Consider the following 20,493-nt stretch of genomic DNA (forward strand, 5'->3'; position numbering starts at 1 on the left):
TAAGAAACGAATCCTTAACGGACTATTTGCTTTTTAAGTTAGCCCTTGAAAACTTCTTGAGTTGAAGAAAATGAGAAAGATCAAAACCCATACAACCCCCACTATCTTCCTTCTTATTACATAGCTTTTTGTGCACATCTTATTTGCTTTAATTTTGCGCTCGTAACCGGCAAAGCTATCTAATCGGCGAGAAAATTAAAGCATCAGAAAGATCTTTTAAAAGAAACGCTGAAGTATATACACGGAGTTACATAAAGAAGATTTTGCTAATTAACGAGAAATAATTTATCCACCTCACTAACTCGCTCTCGCGGGGTGTAATGAAACCATCAACGAACACAAGACAAACACGACGCGAACTCCAACAGCGCGATACAATGTAGAATAAAACAGAAAGAAAGCGAGAAAGACAGAGAACGGATTCATAATTCAGAGTGCGCTCCAATCTCGGCCAGGAATGGCTCTGATCCTTGCAGAGAATTCGTGATTTAAAAGTCAAGTATCCAGTTTAATTGGCTACTATACCAGCGGCTCAAGATACTGCTTCTTGATATTCCGGTTACTATAAAATTATGAAAATACCGGTAAGCTGCGAAGATCTGTAGTATTTCGAAACACAGCAGTTCGAATCGATAGAAGTCAAATGAATATTCAGTTAAAACAAAACAAATACATATTTAGACCCAGTACAATCATCTGCTTTTCATTTTATATTATTATTCGGCGGACTGATCTGATTAGATTAGGAATTAATTTCGAAAACGTAAATCCGTTTAGACTTTCTGGTACGAACGCTTGGATGGGATGTCGTCGTAACGCAAAACCTCTATCTGCAGAGGACAAGACAAAATAGTAAACCGCGGGCACAGAATATATCAATAGTCCGAGCGAAATTCGAACTCACGATTACACTTTTCTAGAGGTCCATAATTTGCATTCGTATGTTGATATTGCTGACTTCAGACCTGAAGAAGATGAAGACTGAACATTCCTCCGAAACGTTGGCATACATCCAGTCCAGAACCATTTACATTCACATCGCCGTGAAAACCTCAAATCCTCCGTAATACCATTCCTCGCTGTGGAAGACCGACGGCGAAGAGACGCAATTTTATCACCTGACTGGCGAAAAATACGATAACCTTGACCGTCAGTTGGCCAATCGCTTTGACTGTCAGTAATATCGTTGGTAGATCAATCAAAAGACGTTTATGAAGTTGAAAAATATTTTCTTCAATATTGTTCAACTTCAAAATTTGTAAATTTGTAAAATCTCTTTAGTCTCTAGGTATAAAATGTCAGACAAAACAAAACTTTCTGGAAATATTTAGTTACAACCATGTTTTTAATACATCATAAAAATTAGAAGTCCATTAATTATACACAACTGTTATATAACTGCCTCGGAGTAATCAGTGAATGTATTCCTCAAAAGTTTAAGTCAGTCTAACCACAGCGCTTTTAAGAAACAGCCCAGACTGTCATAATTCAAAGCACAAGGGCAGATATCAAAATCTTGTAGGAAAGAAATTAGACGCAAAAGCAGATTACAATAAAAGCAGAATTTATAAAACTTCCAGTTCCTCGGATATTTGTTGTAGATCCACAGACATCTTCTTATAGCAGTGATTTATGTCATCACAAACAAACATACGAATAGGTAAGTGTTTCGAAATACAGATTTTGAATCAGATTTAACTGAGAACCTGGAAATTTGCATTGGACAACATTACTATTTTTTTAACATGTTGAATAATTATTCATACTTATAAAGCGTGTTATTCAATGTCACGCCTAAGCTTTGAAAACATAGATTTTGAACACACATTTCAGCCGACAACTTGAAAATTTGTGACAAGCTAAAGTATAGTTTTTTTTTACACGTTGAATATTGATTTATGGGTTGGATATGAAGGTGGAAAAATCAAACGGAGGTCAGAAGTCCAGTCTCGGAAATCTTCTGTTTTACTTCTTATACACGTAACTTTCCGCTCCACCGCGTCCAAAGCCTGGAACAGAAGCACAGAGCAAATTTTAAGTCGCCTTCCACTGGGACACCAGCCAAGTGTTGGGTCACAGATGTAGCCCGTAAATTCTGACCGAGGGAGTGATAATCTGTTGCTTGGTAGGGGGCTATCGCACACCTCATGGAGCGATGGCAGGTGAGCACGCAGCAACACAAACAATTAAACGTTAAGGCGTTAAAAAAGCTGCCCGCTACACAAACAGCCAAGTCTCCCCCTTGCATTTACTTTCTTGTGGCAGACGCAACAACGCTGCCAGTAGCTCATTTTACATGGCGTCCGATAATAGGACAAGTAATGAACAATTAAATGGTAAGGATATCAATGGAAGTGGTCGTGACCCAATTTAAAGTATTATGACAGAATTGGACTGGAGGGGCTGAGTAAAACCATTAACTTTCAGCCAGGATAGCCGATCTCCGGGCGCCCGTCCATTTGTGCCCTTCGTCAAATATTATAAAGGTGATAAAGGATAAAATGGGATAGACGAGAAATCTAATGTAGAAGGAGGAAAGGGTCGGATAATCTGAAGGGAAGATCCCACTTGGGTTGGAACACCTTGGAGTAGGAGGAAGGATAATATTAGAATGGTTCTCGAAGAACGTGAGTACGTGTGCACTGGATTCATCTGGTTAGGGATAATTACCATCGGTGCGGAGGGTTCTTATGAACACAGTAGACGAGCTTTCGCGTTGGCTACCATCTGCTCAGGGAGTCATTCTAACATGCGCAAACGGCCACTTAGAAGCATGACAAGATGTCTGGTCTTTCTCCTTACAAGGTTTTTAGGGGTGTCAAGAAAAAGTTTCATAGTTTCTTGACCTCAGAATAAGATGAAAGGCGACATCTAAGTTTTAGTGAATCTTCACGTGTAATTTTTTGCGGGATCGCTGTTGTGTACAGGTCGCATTTGGCTTCTGATATAATTAAACACCTAATATTCAATATCAGGCGGTGAAATAGAGCAGTGGTATTCAACCTTTTTTGTTCTCGTACCCCCAGATATAATTTCTCTTCAACTTTGTACCCCCCAAAGTTGTTGGTGTATAATTCAAGTTATACATAGTATATAATCTACATCTAAAATAAATTAAATAAATTACATTACTGATTATTCATTGTTTATCATAAAATAATATATATATTTTTAAATTTCACGTACCACCTAAGATGTCTTCGCGTACCCCAGGTTGAATACCACTGAAATAGAGCACCTAAATCTGACTGAACCCTCCCACACATCATTTTAAGTCGAAACACCTTTTCGTATCATGTCGACCTGTGACAAAATTAAACACTTAATATTAGTGAAGAAGCTGATTTTACAGGGCGATGTATACTAACCACCAGGTCCGAACAACGAGGAGTAGCAAGGCTGGTGGCAGTACGGCTTGCCCTCGTGTTCGGCGTGGTTGCCAGGGGTCAGGGTTTTGTTGCACTTGTCACATCGCAAGCAGGCGCTGTGCCAATCCTTACCCAGCGACGTTTTCCTCTCAGCTGTGGACAAAGATAAAGACCCTGAGTCTATCAGCTGACCTAAGTTCGAAGTAGAATGCAGCTCGAGTGACGAGATTCTCGCACTGAGAGACAGGGCTACAAGGTTAAGATACATCAAGACTTTAACATTTCAGCTCGACATCAAATGCATAAACACTGCTTTCATGATAACCATCGAGGGACAGGTTCGACATCACCCGTCTGTACAGCAGTTTGAAATTATTAAATGATTTTATCAGGGAATAATGAATACTACATCATGTACTATTCACTAACATGAAATGAATTAAAATCTGAGTTGAGTTCAATTACAAATGGAAGTTAGTGTGAGAGTGATCACAGATTAATTATTCATTTTATGGCGTACCGTCTCTTCCATACACACACAATAATTTTATTTTCTTCGCCTTGTTTTCCCACGTGTGTCAAAATTCATCTAAATATTTTGGTAAAATTCTTAAATGTGTTTTATTTTCACAATTTATTATTTTTCTGTACGATGTTCCTATTTTATTTTTACACGTTTTACTACAAAATTACAATCTCCTTGTTCTTGTTTCTGGACACTGGTTTGAATAAGGGTCCCTTTGCCGCGATGTGTACCTCAATCTTCAGCACGTCCTTCGCGTTACCGCGAGCCGTCCCAGCTCTGGTCGGAGCGCCACCATCTTACCTGTTCGAGGAACCCAACCGGAGGTTTAGTTTTGCTGAAGTTATGTCAACGAGAAGCGTTACAGCTTCACAGATCTCTGCTGAGAAAAGGGGTGAGGGGGATGGAAGTGGAGATAAAGACTTCCCGCTACGAGATCCATCGTGTACTCGCAGCTTGATTAGACACTTAGCGATTTTTTCTTGGTTTTCCGCTTGGGCGCTCACTGACGAACCAAAACAACATTAACAAGTTAGTCTACAGCACCTGATTCACACTGTCAACAATACCGCCCAGAAATGTAATACGATTTATGGACTAATTTCTCAAACGTTCTCTCTCGTGCAATTATTTTGGGAACTTTTGGAACGGCTGAACACGTCCACGAAGGGTTGAAATTCCCTTAGTATTGTTACTGTAATAAAAATTAATATTGCCTGTTTCTATTTGAGTAGAATTAAGACATATTTTATTTGAACAAGGCTATACATCCATAAACACTAACCCATGATTTAACATTTTCCACACCGATGACTTCTCTACCTGCTTTTATTTGTATCGTAATTTGTTTCATTTTTGAAGAGGCACAGATACTCAAGTGTTCAGTTAAGTAACTTCACAGAAAAAGATTCATTTCACAAGCACTCTAATATTCAAAGCTTATCTATTGTCTGTTTACGTTCTATTTGACAGAATCTCAGACAAAAGACGTACAGCGCAGAATGACAGGGAGAGTACTGACTAATGAATAAGAAAGGATTTGAAAGGAAGCGGACGTGACCTAATTTAATAAACAATCCAGACGGGTAAGTAGAGCGACTGAGTAAGACCATGAAAATTTTCAACCAGAGTAGATCCCCATATTTGAACCCGGGACTTCCATAATACAAAACAGAAATGCTAACCACTCGATCGCAGTAACCAAGCTGGACTCTCACTTCCCTTCTGTAACAAGTCAAGGGTACCAAGGAATCGAGAGAAGGTCGTTCTATTCCATCCTAAAAATCAGTCATTCCTACACTTCACTTTGGAATCAATCAGGGAAAACCCTGGAGTAACATAATACTAGACGGCGAAAAACTTATTCGTCACCATTCGTCACCTTAATATAATCAATTCTTCGCCGTGAAAGCTTCATATCATTATCACGTTAATGATAACAAAACACAATCGAATTTCTTCCTTCTAAAGAAACGAAGACTCAATCAAGAACGCCTAATTACGTGGTTATGGAGGTACAGCTCCACGCACTCTTAACTTTGGCACTAGACGGAAGTAGTTGGTGAAAACATTCCCGCCATTTTACCTCGGTCGTCCGAATCACCACAGGTTCATAAATCGCTTTAAAATATCAGTACACACAAGCTATTTATTTCAGTCGTATCAACCACCGACAAGATGATATTAATCAAGGCGAGAGTACTTCTAAACCGTCTCGTCTCCCACCGGATTACGTGTGTCACCATGCACCCGGAGTGAGAGAATCTCTCTCTGTGCGTCTCTGAAAAATGTCTGAATCAGACTCCCCGCCCCACAGTCCTAGGGAGATCTCTCTTCAGTCAGAGATGTGAAAAAGCACACAGCCCGCGAGACCACAATTCATGACGATGCATTCAGTATCAGGTCTTGAATTGATTAACGGTGTGGTGAGGGGGTCGGAGTGCCGAGTCAGCAAATCCATTAGTTAATTACCTTCTAATTATCACGGTAGTGTAATTGGCATGGGGCAGATATGAAATCCAGTAATGAAATGATATGCTGACTAGCAAAATATATTCAACAGAAACTGTGGTTCCATAGAAGGACATAATTATGTTATGTGACCCAATTCCACACAGATAAATTGTCATTAATATTTTAGCGTTGAGTCATTTGTTGTTCAGTTAACCACAGACGTGAATTCTACATTGTGTATTAATATCAATATGAATAACATGTAAGCTACTGTATTATTTATTTTAACATGTCTGATCTCACCTGAATGCACACAGGATTTGATCGAGTCGATTATAGTATGTAAAAAAATATATTACCACGTGATTAGTCAAGCAGGATCTGTGACAAAGCTTTCTTTGAAGGCGGTCATACAAATAGTGAATTATTCCAAGGTAAGTCTGCACAGATTCAAATCTCAAGACAAGTCTGGAGTCTGTCTGTGACCACACACTGACATAAACTGAGACTTTACAGCTGAAATTCGGTAGCCTACATCACCCTGAGCTACTTATGTTTTTTTTGGGGTATATTTTGAGTTAAATCAGATCCGGGAAGTTTAGAGAAGAGAACTAAACTCCCCTCTTGATAAACTGATAGTCGCTCAACAAGTTCAAAGTTTAATTACCGTAACAATAGCCCGGCAATGATCACTATTTTGAGTCAGATAAATCCAGAGAAGGTTTTATACTTCATTATTTCTCAATTTCCCTTGAAGACTTCAACATTGAGATCACCGGTTGAGTAATGTATTTTCATGCATATTCTTTGCAAACCGTAAATACAGATTGTCTTTTACGAACATCAAAAATGAAAGTCCACGTTTTTTCGAAACATTCTACCTTCGGTATAAACTTTTCTGTTGAAGACGATTATCCTATGGGATGTTGCGTCGTGTAATCTGATAATAATTGATCAACGAACTCAGAGGTTCTTACTGAACTCAATTATCGGGGCCCTACACGATGCAACATCCAAGAAGACAGTCATCTTCATAACTGTCGCCGTGAAAACCTAAAATCTCAACTTTTTGTTATTATGACCATAGTATGACGGCTTATTGACACATCAAAACTCCTTCTCAGCCCCGCGTGTGGTAACTTACGTACGACAGGCAAACAGAAGTCGACAGATTCACAGTTCACCTACACAATAATTTTTTAAACATATTTTCAAAATTTGAAGAAAAAAAAAATTCCACTCCACTTAATACCAGAAGTCTCGAGGTGTCGTCGTCATACACAGACAGTGGTGTCATCTACCTTTGAAAAGTTCCGTGGAAAATTCTGTCAAAGCTACAGCGCACTCTGTCAGCCACGATCACTTCGCTAGCAAAGTGCTGCGCTCTGTCGTCATTGGGACCAATCTTAGCCCGCAACAATGAATTCGTAGGTACGAACACTGATCTGTCAGTATCAGAATCTAGCCTCTGCATCCAGACCGGCTCTGGGGGGAATACAGCCTAAAATTCAGGCACACATTCAGGTTCTGCATAAAAACTGCTCTAAAACCAGGAAACGAATAGATATTTCTCTCACGCAAAATTAAAAACCTGCTAGCCGGCTTAACGAATCACGTTGGATTTCGTGTAACAATTCCTGTTTGTTTAATAAGACAGAGACTTTCAAATTATTTCCGCAATTAGGCAGCTTTTCCTTCGTACGTCTCGGATATAACCGAGTCCAAAATATAAGTATGGCTTCTGGGAAGAATTCACGAATGAGCTTATTAACACAAGGAATTAAAAAAAAAACCAAATGACGGTGCAATTTGCATACTTTGCAAAAACAGCTGAGTAACCTAGCAATAACGTTGGAACGGAGGGGGGGGGGGGGGAAAGTCTGTTTCCGGTTTACTTCAGAGGACTCCGATGTTTACTTTGACTCGTCGAAAAAGCCAGTGAAATGTAAGCGTAGAACCGCGAACAGTGATTCGCCCGTCCACTATCTGTGCAAAGAATCAGCGACTACAAACCGAACAGCTGACGTCATTTTATGACGTCACAATCTTCAATTCAGAGGCGGGTACAGGAAATAACCTGCGTTATACATCACAACTAGTTTTGTTTAGTTCGTAAAATATTTACAGATCGGGTGGCACAATATCAGGTCTCTGCTACTTAATTCAGTAAAAGGTTTTCCGGAAATAATACGTATATTAGAATAGGAACTGTCAATATCAAAACATTAAAAACATTGTTGTATCGATCCTTTCGGAATCTTATTTGTTGCTATTTTTTTGTGTTTAACGTCCCACGACTACAATTATGGACAAAAAGATTTTCCTTGCCCATTAATAATACTATACGATTCTTAGACGCCATTAAATGTATGACGCACCCCGATTTCAGAAATTCAGAAAAAAAATGCGTATTAAAATCTTGGAAATATGGAATGTCCAATCCGCTACACAGTAATTATCACAGCTTGCCACGTAATCTGTATTGAACATAAGAAAAGGTTAAAATTTTGTTACACGAACGTTCTTATGTCCTTATTGCGTACTCCTACGCAATGTACACTTTATTCTGAATCTTGATGTACCTTCCTACGTATTACTCCTTTTTAAATAGTCACACAATTTTTTCAGTTTCATTTTTGTTTCCTTCTTGATTTCCGCTTTATTTCGATTATTCCTTTCCCTTTTTCACACAAACATCTCAAATAAAATCACTAGAATCTTCTAGAGGGTCATTCTGAATACGATCTTAAAATTTGCACCGTCCCTATTTAAAAAGGCACTTAACATTTTCTTGTAACCCGTAATGACTGAAAAATTCTCTCACATGAATGGTTATTGCCGTCTCAAACAGATGGCCGTGACTCGGGGCTCCTCCAATTCAAATCAACTTTGATGTTTACTTTGGATATATACAGGGTCTTGTAGACCACTTTTACTATTATAATAACCGTGCATGCGAAATATCGAAGCACGTTACAGCGATGTCTACTTGAACGGGAAGGTCGTTACTTCACAAAGGGTATAAATAATGAAAAAGCCAAACTTCAATTTTCGCTAGGGAGAGAGAATATACCATATCGATTAATTCTTTACTGTACTCCAACTCCCTGGAACGTTCTTTATTGTGTGTTCCATTCTCTCTCTCTCTCTCTCTCTCTCTCTCTCTCTACCCTTAAAATATTTGAAGCCTGGCAATAAATGAGGGCACTACACAAAAAGATTTTCAAAATTTAATCCACTTTTCTGCTTTATCCCACTCTGTATTTTCCAGACGCGGCGAGCGACATTGAAAAATGCGTTTTACCAGAAAAAGCCTTTCAGATTCTGACGTTGGTTAGCCGTCGAGATGTGATGAAATATTCTTTTATCAGACCCTTCAACACAGGTTTGCATAATTCGACTGACCTCCTCCCTCACAACTAACGTAAATGAAACAGGTCAATGAATTCAACCCTAGACAAAGTAAACTAAAAGTTATAATACGAAAATACGGTATTTAACCCTTTAAAGCCCGAGGCTCACCTTCATAACATATTTGGTACAGCAAAGAAAACATAACGGGTCTCCATTACAAAGATAAATTATTTAAATTTGTTTCGGGAAATAATCTCTGTTTATTCAGCGAATCATATAAAAAAACCAAAAATGCATTCTGTGGTAAAACACGCGAGAGATTTCACTCAACCCCCCCCCCCCCCAAAGTAGGTAGATGTAAAAATAAGTAAAAGTTTAATTTAACAACGCTACATCAACTGTGATAGGCATACTAGACCTAAAATATATGCCATGAAAAACAACTCGAGAAAATTACATAATGAAGAGTTTTATAATTGTATCGATAACTTTAAAAAATGATACAATGGACTAGATATGTAGAATGAATGGGAAAAGGGATGTGTAGGCATAATATTGATCAGAAATCCTCAAGGGAAAAAAGCTAGTTCCATGCGGAAGGATGTGTTAAAACGAACCTTACTCAGAAATGTAAGCTACCAAGTTGTGAACGTGGTTAAAGTAATCCGAGATTATATTTAACTACGGGCTTCATTAAACACGATGATAAATGTTACGATGAATATTCACTCAGCTGTTCAATAAATCTGTATGCAGAATACAGCCATCTTCATAAATGCAGGCGCGAGGACCCCAAATCTCACAATCGTACGCAGTTTGTAAAACAAGAAATCAGCGACTTGTGCCTCTTATGCTCGCACAATCCTTGGATGCAGATACGCTCATATTACTTATCGACAGATGTCTGCAATCGTGCCAACTACATTAAAGAACATAACCTACTTTTACAATTATCCAAATATGGCGAAAGTTTAGGGCGGATTATGTAACGTCAAGAGCCTATAATTAATTGGTGATTTGTATGTATCGGATTCAGAAAGTAGGCCTGAAATACAAATTCGAAAACTGGAATGTTAGACTGGCAACGGTAGAAGTCTTGAATGCTAAATAGGCTTGAATACACGACGGTCAGCATACTGTAAAGTAATTGTGACGTGTGAGGTTCTCATGGCGGTGCAGAGGACGAAGTTGTTGTTCTGGGTAATTAAAAAGGAGCTAATTATGATCAGCCAAGGGAAATCTGATGTTCTGACATGTACACACCGTCATGCAAACGTTAGCCCCACTCACTGACAATGAAACTGGAACAAATTAGGTCTAAATACGACTTTGTGTTACTACTGGTGACGATATTATGCAATGCAAATATCACTATGAGCAGGCGGTTCTGAAAATAATCTGTAAAATTCTGAATAATACTTATTGTAAAAATGAAAATGAAACTTTTAAACTACACCACTACAGTTACTATATTATTGTAACCATCTCGTGATTGTCTATTTTGCTGTAAAAAACATAAAAAGGTTTAACGATAATAATATGCTTGCGACAAAGATGTCTGACTTTAGAAGAATTCGATCTACGACCACCTGTGAAGAGGTCCAGCATGGTTGCCTGTGAACCAATTTGGATTTTATTCTTGAATTAATAATTCGTTTACGTATGTTAAATCTGCGGGACACAACCTTAAAGTTTCGTGCAGTTGCCATATTTCTGACTGTTGGCTTAAAAATAAACAATATTTCACATTAAATTTTTAGCTACGTCGATGATCGAACTCCACATAAAAATGTTGTATGCCTGGCTTCAATGTTTCGTTACCGACATCACAGTTTTTGCTGCTAAATGTGAGGTCACCATATTATTTTACATTCTATAAAAAAAAAACTTCCCTCAACAAAAGATGCATATTTTACCAAGGTCTATTATCATATTATCTAGGACCATATGTTACGTGCTCTACAGTCACATGAACCTTAAAATTTTGCGGGTAACACATGTGTCACTAATTGTAGGAAACTGAAGAAATCCGAGCATCGGTCGTCGTCCACAGAATTTTTTGAAACTAAATTAACTGTTTCAGAAGTTCAAACAGGATGAAGGTCACGGACAGACAGCATGTTGATACCATAAATATATTTTCTTTCCTTAAAGAAGGAATGGAATCATTTGCGTTTTACTTAAAAGCAATTTATATATCACTCTCAACTGAAACTTACATTCAGTTCACTACATGCAAGAACTATCAAAGCAGTTACGTGCTCCAATTCAGATTCTTCGAGCGAATAATTTGCACTTAATTAGAGCAATAGTTTTAAAGCGAAAGTCAAATGTGAATTCACGTAAACTCATCATAAGTCCTTTTTGTATGCGTGTTTCCAAGGTAATGTTCAATGCCGAATGATACAGACATATTTAAATGTTGACAGACGACAGGTTTGTTTTAATAGACCACTACAAATAAATTCAAAGAATATGTCCAACATTTCAAAGCGATGTATCTCCTGTACAGAATAGAAAAGTTTATAATTCGTATTGAGATTACATTTAATCAAATTCGATTTTCAACGAAAAATCCACAAAGTTATCTTCCTTACCCACATGCAATATGAGTACGCCTTCTTCATGCTAAACGTTCATGACGTATTCCATATTTTACTCCGCTCGTCTAAATAATATTTAAAGAGTTCAGTTCGTACCGCAGAGAAAACAAAACAGTTCACTATTACAAACGGCAGTGTTTAAGACAATAAGAGCTGTTTACACTGAGAATCATCATACGAAAATCCATAAATACAAAATGAAGAGTTGCTAATTGTTTAAAAAGTTGGTACATATCACCAGTGACCTTGAAAAACGCTAATGTAAGATGTTACAAGGGTATCATCACCAAATAAGGAAAATTAAATATGAAATGGTACAGCGTATGGACGTCGGCAGAACTCAGCTCAGCATCACACTGTAGAAAATAAACTAACGGCAACAAAGAGCTAAAAATGTATTCTTTGTATTTCGCATCGTAGGTTTTATTCTCGATGCACAAAGCAGTAGGAAAGGAGAACAAGGCAAGAATAAAAGAAGGTCGACTTTTGTTACGGATTCAGGGAAGGTCTCACTGGTAACTAGGAGGCACTGAAAGCCGGTCCTTCAGCGAGCCGAGCACTGGCAGAAAACTGGAATACAAATTTCACGGCGCGTGGTAGGGACTTCGTCACAGTGATCCCACGCACAAGTGAGCACAAATAACATCAGCTATTGATAAGCTTTCACCTTGGCAGTCAATTTCGACTGTCCTCAAATTATTATTAATGTAACACGAAGAATTCTACCTGTGTGCGCGTACGAACATGTCTTGTTTCATGTCAAGGTCACGAGAGGGATAGCCGGATACAGGCTTTTTAAGTTTTGAAGGTCATTCGTAAGTCAATTTCTCAAAGACATATATCTGACGATCTGCTGGAATCTGGGTGACAATACTTGTCAATTTTAGGTCACAGTCAAGTCAGTGCCCTTTGAAGGTAACCACAATATCAGTCCGATTGTTTAGCGAAGAATTAGGTTAGGTTAGGTTGGGTTGGGTTATGTTAGGTTAGGTTAGGTTACTTAGCGGATTGATGGATTGGGCTGTTTGTTCCCAAGTACAGAATGGGCTTCAGTGGCCGAATGGGCCTAAATTGTCCAAAGGGCCTAGAAAGTCAAAAGTGCCTAAATTTCTCAGAGGGCCTAAATTGTCCAAGGAGCCTAAATAGCGTTACATCGACGAGAATTGTCAGAAATCTGAAAATCCGCAAAATGATTATTCGTTAGGCCTACTGTCACATCAGGACAAGAAGGAAACAATGACTGGATGGACCTGCCATCTGTGGCCAAATCAGAATCTAGCCCAATACAATTTTTCTATACGAAAAATTTTCAAATTACAGAAAAGAAACATGCCAACTTACAGCTGTATCGGAATCCGCATCACTGACAAGGCGAAACGTGTTAGCCATGTTTAGACACTACAACTGCTTTGGCAATGGCGCAGGCGTTAAGGTAAATGTAATGGTTTCCCTGCTGTTTAACTAAGCACAACGCCAAACGTACGTACGGGGGGAGTTGAGGTGTAGACCCATGAAATTTCAACCTCGTCACTACATAGAGGGGAGAGGTCAACTTGACGCACGGAAAGGTTTACCCTGAGGAAACAAGTCACTGCACCCACTAGAAAGGAGGTTGGGTGGGTCCCAGAGGCGGTCTGGACGTTGGTGACACTTTTGAGAGATAGAGAGACAGAAAAAGGGAAATTAAGGTGTAAAAACTCCGTACAATCTGAAAATGTAATACATAAAACAAGAAAGACAATGATTTTTGCTTATTTGACATTTTATCAACTGCTTGGATGTTGTACCGTCGAAGATATGATGAACAAACCTAAAAATTATATTTTCCAGTTTTGTTCGTTATCCATTACAGTAAAATTCCAGAGGCGTTCTTTACACCACATCATGTCCGATGACCTAAGCAAGGCAAACACGGGAATAAAAAAATGTAACAACGGTATCGAAAGAAATTATTGGATCCAAATTTATTGTTGTAGTAATGCTAACCATAAAATTCTCAAACAAGATAAGAAATTTTCTCCGGGTTTAGATTTGAACCCTGGACGTTCAAAATGCGAGGCAGGACAGCTAGTCACTCAACAACGTAAAACTTTTTTGCAAAAGTTCCGAAATTATTATTCGATCTCCCCCCCCTGGCCCCCTCCCCCCAAACAATTATGGCAGATTCTTGTGTTTGAATTCAAAACTTGGTCCTTTAATGAGGATGTCAACTATTTATTCTTGCTTTGCCGAAATTAACAATCGCCGACTGAAGAGAGTCTTTCAGTTTTAATTTTCTTGCTTAATACAGAACCTCTCACCGTTCAGCGAATGTCAATTCACGTCCGAGAAATGAGGGTGCAGAATGTAGCACTAAGCTACGGCACACTACAATTTTGTTTTGTTTCCAAGTTAAGGGATGGGGTGACACCGGATGAAACGGAAAGATTAATTAACGCGTAATTATTTTTGATGAAGAACAAGAGAAAACGAAAAGAATTCTCATTGCGCCATCATAGAAAACTAATTAACGGTTGGTTCGTATACCAAGAACGTTTTTTGGCGTCACATCAGCGTCTGAAGGAGGGGAGGGGGAGGGGGGAATTTGTAGGAAAACGTCGCTTTCAACAGCAATTCTTGTATTGAATCCTGCTGACAGAGACGTGGCTGACAAGTAGGTTAATGTGCAGCATTAGTGACTCAAGAGACACTGAAGGAAATTATTTTGTGTCTGGCGTTTTCCACGCTCGCTCCTCCCGCCCGGAAAGATTTTTCGTTTCCACGGCGTCGAGGAAGATGATGTTGATCTTATGGACTTTTGAAGCCGTGTATTTATACCTTAGAGTGTTCAGGCTTACGGCCTCCAACATCACTTCGCCCTGATGATGGAGGCAGTAAACACCTATGAAACATCAGTTAATCTGTACGAGTATTCAAATATTATATAATATGTGGGCGTTTCATTTATGTTTCTGCGTCAAAATTTACGTTCGTCAAATGCAGTTATACATTAATTTTTACTCTATTTTTCGGCACCAGAGAGACATTCCTTCCAATTCAGGTTTTATGGCGCCATGTTCCGGTCTCGTAATTGTGTCCCTGTGAAGATATTTTGACCGCACAATGCTTCGATCACATGGCAAAACGACCATATCGGCAATACTTGCTACAGCAGTAGGTAAATAGTGGTTCACAGTCAAATGACTGTTCTTTGTGTATAAACGCAGCAGAAAAGCAAATGTCTACCACCACGTCGACGTTCCCAAGGTCACTGCTAATTCTTCCCGACAACCCACGATAATCAGCAACTTTCGCCTTTATCTGACTCCCCCATATAACAAGGTCGAAAGAGCTTACTCATGCCATAGCCACGACGTGATGTACTGACCGACTAGGAGGCAGATGGTGAGGTCACCCAGAGAGAGAGCTGCGTGGAGCGGATGACCTCATCGTCCATGTAAAACTGGGTTACGGGTCTCACGACAGACACGTCCACACATTTTTGCCTCTCGCCTCATCCACATTGTTCCATTACAATTTAACAAAGCCTTCCATAGGTGAAGAGAACAATTTTTACCACTGCTGGGAATTGAATCCCGGTCGTCGTCGTTCAGCGTGTATTATCTTAAGAGACCGATTGAGATGTGGTTTTCGAAAATTTAAAGTTTGAACCTCTCGATTAATTTCATAAGCAGAATGTTGGCGTGAGGTTGTATAGAACGTAAATTCGTAGCAGGGTATATTTTTCACATACGCGGTGAAGAATAACTCAAAATGCAACATAATATTTTTTTAAATAATAAAATGCCATGGCAAATGAATTATAAATTCAGACGAAAGTAATCAAAATATCTCAGTGACCTTCCTCGATCGACCGATGTTTCTGAGAAACTTTACATTCTCTTTGAGGCAAGAATTGAATTATTATATTTTATTTAGATGAACGTCATTCATTCAGAGGTTTAATATTTCAATGTTAGGAAGGCTGAAAATAAATATTTTTGCGGGACAGGTGCTGAAAATCAGGCCAATTTGTGCCGAGTGCTTAATACAAATGGATGTTTATTAATTCTAAGGAATGCCGGAGACACGACGTTCCTATGAGCGTATAATTAACAGGATCAAGGAGAGGAGGACACTGTCCTAGCAAATTTTCGCTACTACATTATCAGCATTTACCATAATCTGAAATTTCCGCTCCGAGAGTGAGGTTTTTTCCGTCGGAAAGGCCACTTTTCCGCTCACGTGTTCATACTTACAACTCGCGATGTTCATTAAACTCAGACGTAGACTTAGGCCTGTATTAAATTACATATGGATGGACCCTACAAGGCCAGTTAATTGCTCACTCGTAGTTGAAGGTGGAAAAAACTACAGAGGATGTAGGCAAAGGAAAAGTATGCGGGCGTCGTATGTCGTCATTGGAAGAAATTATAAGAAACACGACAAATTATGACACACACAAAAAAAAAACCCATCCGTAATAGGAGTCCCGGGAGAGGAGGCAAACCCCTTCCTGAGTGCACGCTGCCATATGTCACCTTCCTTAGGAATGTGCGTACGTGCTAGTACGTGGCAGGGATGAGAAATTACTTCGTTATCGCGGGCCGCTGAGACCCGTAACAAAACTGCTGGTTAATATGTATCACTTACTGGCTGAACATAATTTGCAGTTAAATGTGTAGGATTTGAGGTTTTCACGGCGGTGAGTCTGAACATGGCTGTTTTCTGGATTTACCTCTGAAACGTCGGTAAAGTTCTGTCAGACTACACGACGCAACAACTCAGAAGACAGCCATCTACAGTTAACTGGTATCCAGTGCCCCCAAGGGATGGTCTATGACAGTGTTCCACAAATGGGGTTTTAGTTAGAATTTTGATATTTTAACTTAATTGAAATAACAGTACATATCTTGTATGGTACACGTAAACTTTAAAATTGATACGAATTATTAGTAATAATACCTGAAAATCGCAACGGGATGGATTGAAGTTTTCTGAGGGGCGTATTTTGCCAACCTCCAGTGTGGAGAATATGACTTTTTATTTTGCTACTCTATTATAATGCTGAACTTTGTACTGAGCTGTGTCTAGAAGACTGCAGCTCAGAAATAATATCTTTATAATTATAACAAAACTTTCAAATTATGGGAAGATAAAAGATCAACGGATCCTGCGAGATAATATAAGCTTACGTTGATCTCGTTGCTACTAATTACGAAGAATTAAAATTACTTTGCCTTTTATCGCCAGATTCTTATCAATTTTTGTTCATAGATTAGATATCAAATAATAAAATGAAACAGAGGTACTGAATAACCACTGACCGTAAGTCCAGACAAAACAATTGCAAATTATTAACTGAATTATCCTCCTAACGTTGAGTGTACAATTAACTGCAGTATTTCATTCTATAAATATTTCAGTCACAAAGTCCGATGCTTCAATGTCTCTACCACTGATTTATCTGTCAGTTTGTACACTGTGAGATCAAGTCAGTTGGACCTCGCCGTGGCCAATCCAAAATTCGAAATATTTAAACACCACCTTCTAAGACTATCGCTCTCACTGAGAATGCCACAGAACAAATAACTGACGAGAATATTTGGACAAAACAGAAGGAAACAGAGGACGTAACTGGTTGGAGACTGTAACATAAGGAGATTCATAAGTAGGATGAAACAGACGGGGCATGTATCATGCAAGGCGGAATGACGGTGAGCACCTTGATGGCAGGATAATATTGAAATGGATCTTGGAAAAGAATAGTGAAGGGTACTGAGAAGAACTGTGTCGGCTTTGGACGGAGTCCAGTAGCGGGCTCTCGTGAACACAGCTTGCTAACAACAGATATTCTTTTAGACCAACCAACCAGCTACCAAATGATCAGCAACAGTGGGTTTCTTTGCATATTTTCACAACTTGTTCTTCAGACGCTGATAAAGATCAGGGACTTTTCTTATTTCATTCTGCTCCAAACTGTCCTAAATTCTTGTAACAAGCATGTCTTTTCTTTGTCCATTTTTACTCTTTTATTCATTAACTAACCAGCCAACCACCTGTTTACTTACCTTCGTAGAGAAAAGTCCTGTTTGAGTTGTAGAATATTCTCACACAAGACTTATGGTAAAGTTCAGAATTTCACATTGAAATACGTTCAAATTTATATATGAATAGAACCTATTAATAAATTAATGCTAAATGTGTACAGCAGGTTCACACTGGAGCCCCAGGACACTAGGAATTAATCGCTTTCTCCCTTTATTCATTTTAAGTTGGTTTAATCATTTTGTACTATGGACAGATTTAATTATGGCACGTAAAATGATAAATTCAGACAACGTCCGCCTCTATCCACTTACCACCCAATTCATGATTAAAATTCTCGCAGTCAATCGACATTATATAAAACGTAAGTAGCTGATAAAACATCGTCAAACACGCAAAGAAACAAACATCACGTTAAACCTTGAACCTTTCCGTGCTCAAGGTCGCGGACGGTGACTTCCGACGCCTCTCCTGATGCAGCAGCAACGCCTTCAGAGAAGATGGCGTACGCCTAATCGTGACGTAACCAATACGCAAACTCACGGCCCAAAATTCCTCCACACAGTTACCATACTCGGATTTGAAACAGTTCAACTGTTACACCGGCCGATATTTGAAAGTCGTGCAATCTTAAGAAAGACAACTCGTAAGTCAACTGCATGATATTACACCGCCTTTGGAAAGCGGGCACTTGGTATATCGACATGAAAACGAACCTAAGAGTATCGTGAAGGCAGCGTAGACATAACGCCAAAGCTTCTACGGATGCAGTTATCTTCATTACGGAAGGCTGCCTCCAGAATGCTAATTTCTAATCACGTGATACAACTGTGAGGAGCTTCACAATTAGTTGGTCCATTCTTCAGCTGATACCAGTTTTAATATGGCGAACGAGACTGGGACAGGTGGGAAATATACCATGCATGGTGGAAATAAGATTTTCAAATACAGCTTTGGTCATGAAACCTCAAAAGTAGAGATAAGGGGATAATATTAAAATGTAAAGGAGTGATCCAATTTGAACTGGATCATGGTGGGTGAAATGGCGAGCTCTTATGGGATCCATAAAGGCAAGGCATTTCTTGACCAGTTCAGCAACTGTCAGCTGTAGAAGGAAGAGTGTGTTGTTAGCTCAAGACCAAAATTGGCGATTGAGAAGTTCGAATTCCGGAGGCCCCGGGTTTTAATATCAGCGGGGATACAGGGATTCCCCGATTTCTTGAGCCCGTACAAGGAAAAGCTGGCAGGTTACCTCAAAGCAGGCCAAGGTTGATCCTTTCAGCATCGCCTACAATTTCGTAACTCGTGACCTTCGTTAAACTACCCAAGATTCAATGGGTTAGATCTGTTCTCTTTAACATGGCTCGGGCATTGATATGTTTGTCCACCTGGACAGATTTCCTAGGTACGAAGACGCCGACCTGGTCGAGGGGTACTCTGTTCGAATTTCGGCCATGTTACCGGATACAGTGACCGAAATTTTCGTGGTTTTCTACAGTCGCTTTACCCTGCCGGAATTGAGGTTTTCACGGCGAAGAGTCTGAAGATGGTCTGTCTTCTGGGTCGTTGCGACGACGTTACAGAGTTGTTTCCATCATCAGGGCTAATGATGTTGGCAACACACACCTCTGAAACGTCGGTAAACTAAAAAATCTCATTCCTTTAGGTTTTCCACCTAAAATGTTGTACGCATGTCATCTGTAAAACTCTTTCTACACGTTCCACCCATCTCATCCTCCTTCATTTGGTCGCTCTAATAAAACTACGTAGTAGAACTGTACATAGCACAATTATAAATGTTGGAATACTTTCATAAATGATTCCCATGAAATCAAATATCAGTAAATATTACGTACATCACAGCGGAAGACCATTTGGACATTTTAAACTAAAACTTGGAAAAAATCTGAATAATTTTTTATTGAATGCTAGACCGTCAATGTTGCAAGCATATATATATTTTCACCGACATAAATGTTTTCACTTCACTCTAATCACGAATGCAACGCCCACTTTATTTTCCAAACAATTTAGGGTCGTCGTTGAATTTGGTCTTCATTGCCCTGAGAATCTCAAATCTCGTAAACTGACAGTTATGTTACCATCTCGGGTATTTTTCATTTGTGTCATGCGTTCTTCTTGATTTAGCAAGAACAAGCGAAGTGTTTAATATGTGATTTTTTTCTACTCCAATGTCAGATCATTTTACGAACATCGAAATAACTTCCTCGGTGCTTGAAAACCCACAGTCAGTTCACAAACGTCAATACAACGCGACGTAACAGCCAACTGGATTGGATTACACAATGCCAAATGTCCACATCAGCATTTGCGTTTTCACATTCCGGCATACCTACTGCAGGAAAATGAATCTCTTAGATCACCAATGAGCTTAAATATTGATACCTGACGAACACCAAACACGAATTTAACACACAGAAATACAAATTAAAAATACAAAGTACTGCTACGTGTTCATGACAAAAACAGACGAAAGCACTCACCAAAATAGACTGGTTTCTCACACTTGGGGCAGTTGGGCATCGTGGTTGTTGGTGCACGGAGACACAAATGCACTTAAGACACGACCGCTCTCGATGGTCACTTGTTGTGTAAGTGAATGCAAGCAGCTTTCCACTGCTAACGTAACGGCAAGCATTCATCC

General features: G+C 39.2%; 1 protein-coding gene across 1 annotated transcript; it reads right to left on the reverse strand.

Annotated features, from left to right (window-relative positions):
* Nucleotides 1-1,326: 1,326 nt before the first annotated feature.
* On the reverse strand, nucleotides 1,327-20,493 carry LOC110830992 (cysteine-rich protein 1). The gene is made up of 3 exons (XM_022066480.2): nucleotides 20,333-20,493; nucleotides 3,369-3,521; nucleotides 1,327-2,009 (listed from the first exon to the last, which is right to left on the reverse strand). The coding sequence occupies exons 1-3, from the start codon at nucleotides 20,370-20,372 to the stop codon at nucleotides 1,966-1,968; spliced, it is 237 nt and encodes a 78-aa protein (XP_021922172.2). The 5' UTR covers nucleotides 20,373-20,493; the 3' UTR covers nucleotides 1,327-1,965.

This window comes from Zootermopsis nevadensis, unplaced genomic scaffold (genome assembly GCF_977971745.1).
Source record: "Zootermopsis nevadensis isolate Lab colony 2312 unplaced genomic scaffold, Znev_1.0 Znev_ptg000006l, whole genome shotgun sequence".
Taxonomy (NCBI): Eukaryota; Metazoa; Arthropoda; class Insecta; order Blattodea; family Termopsidae; genus Zootermopsis; species Zootermopsis nevadensis.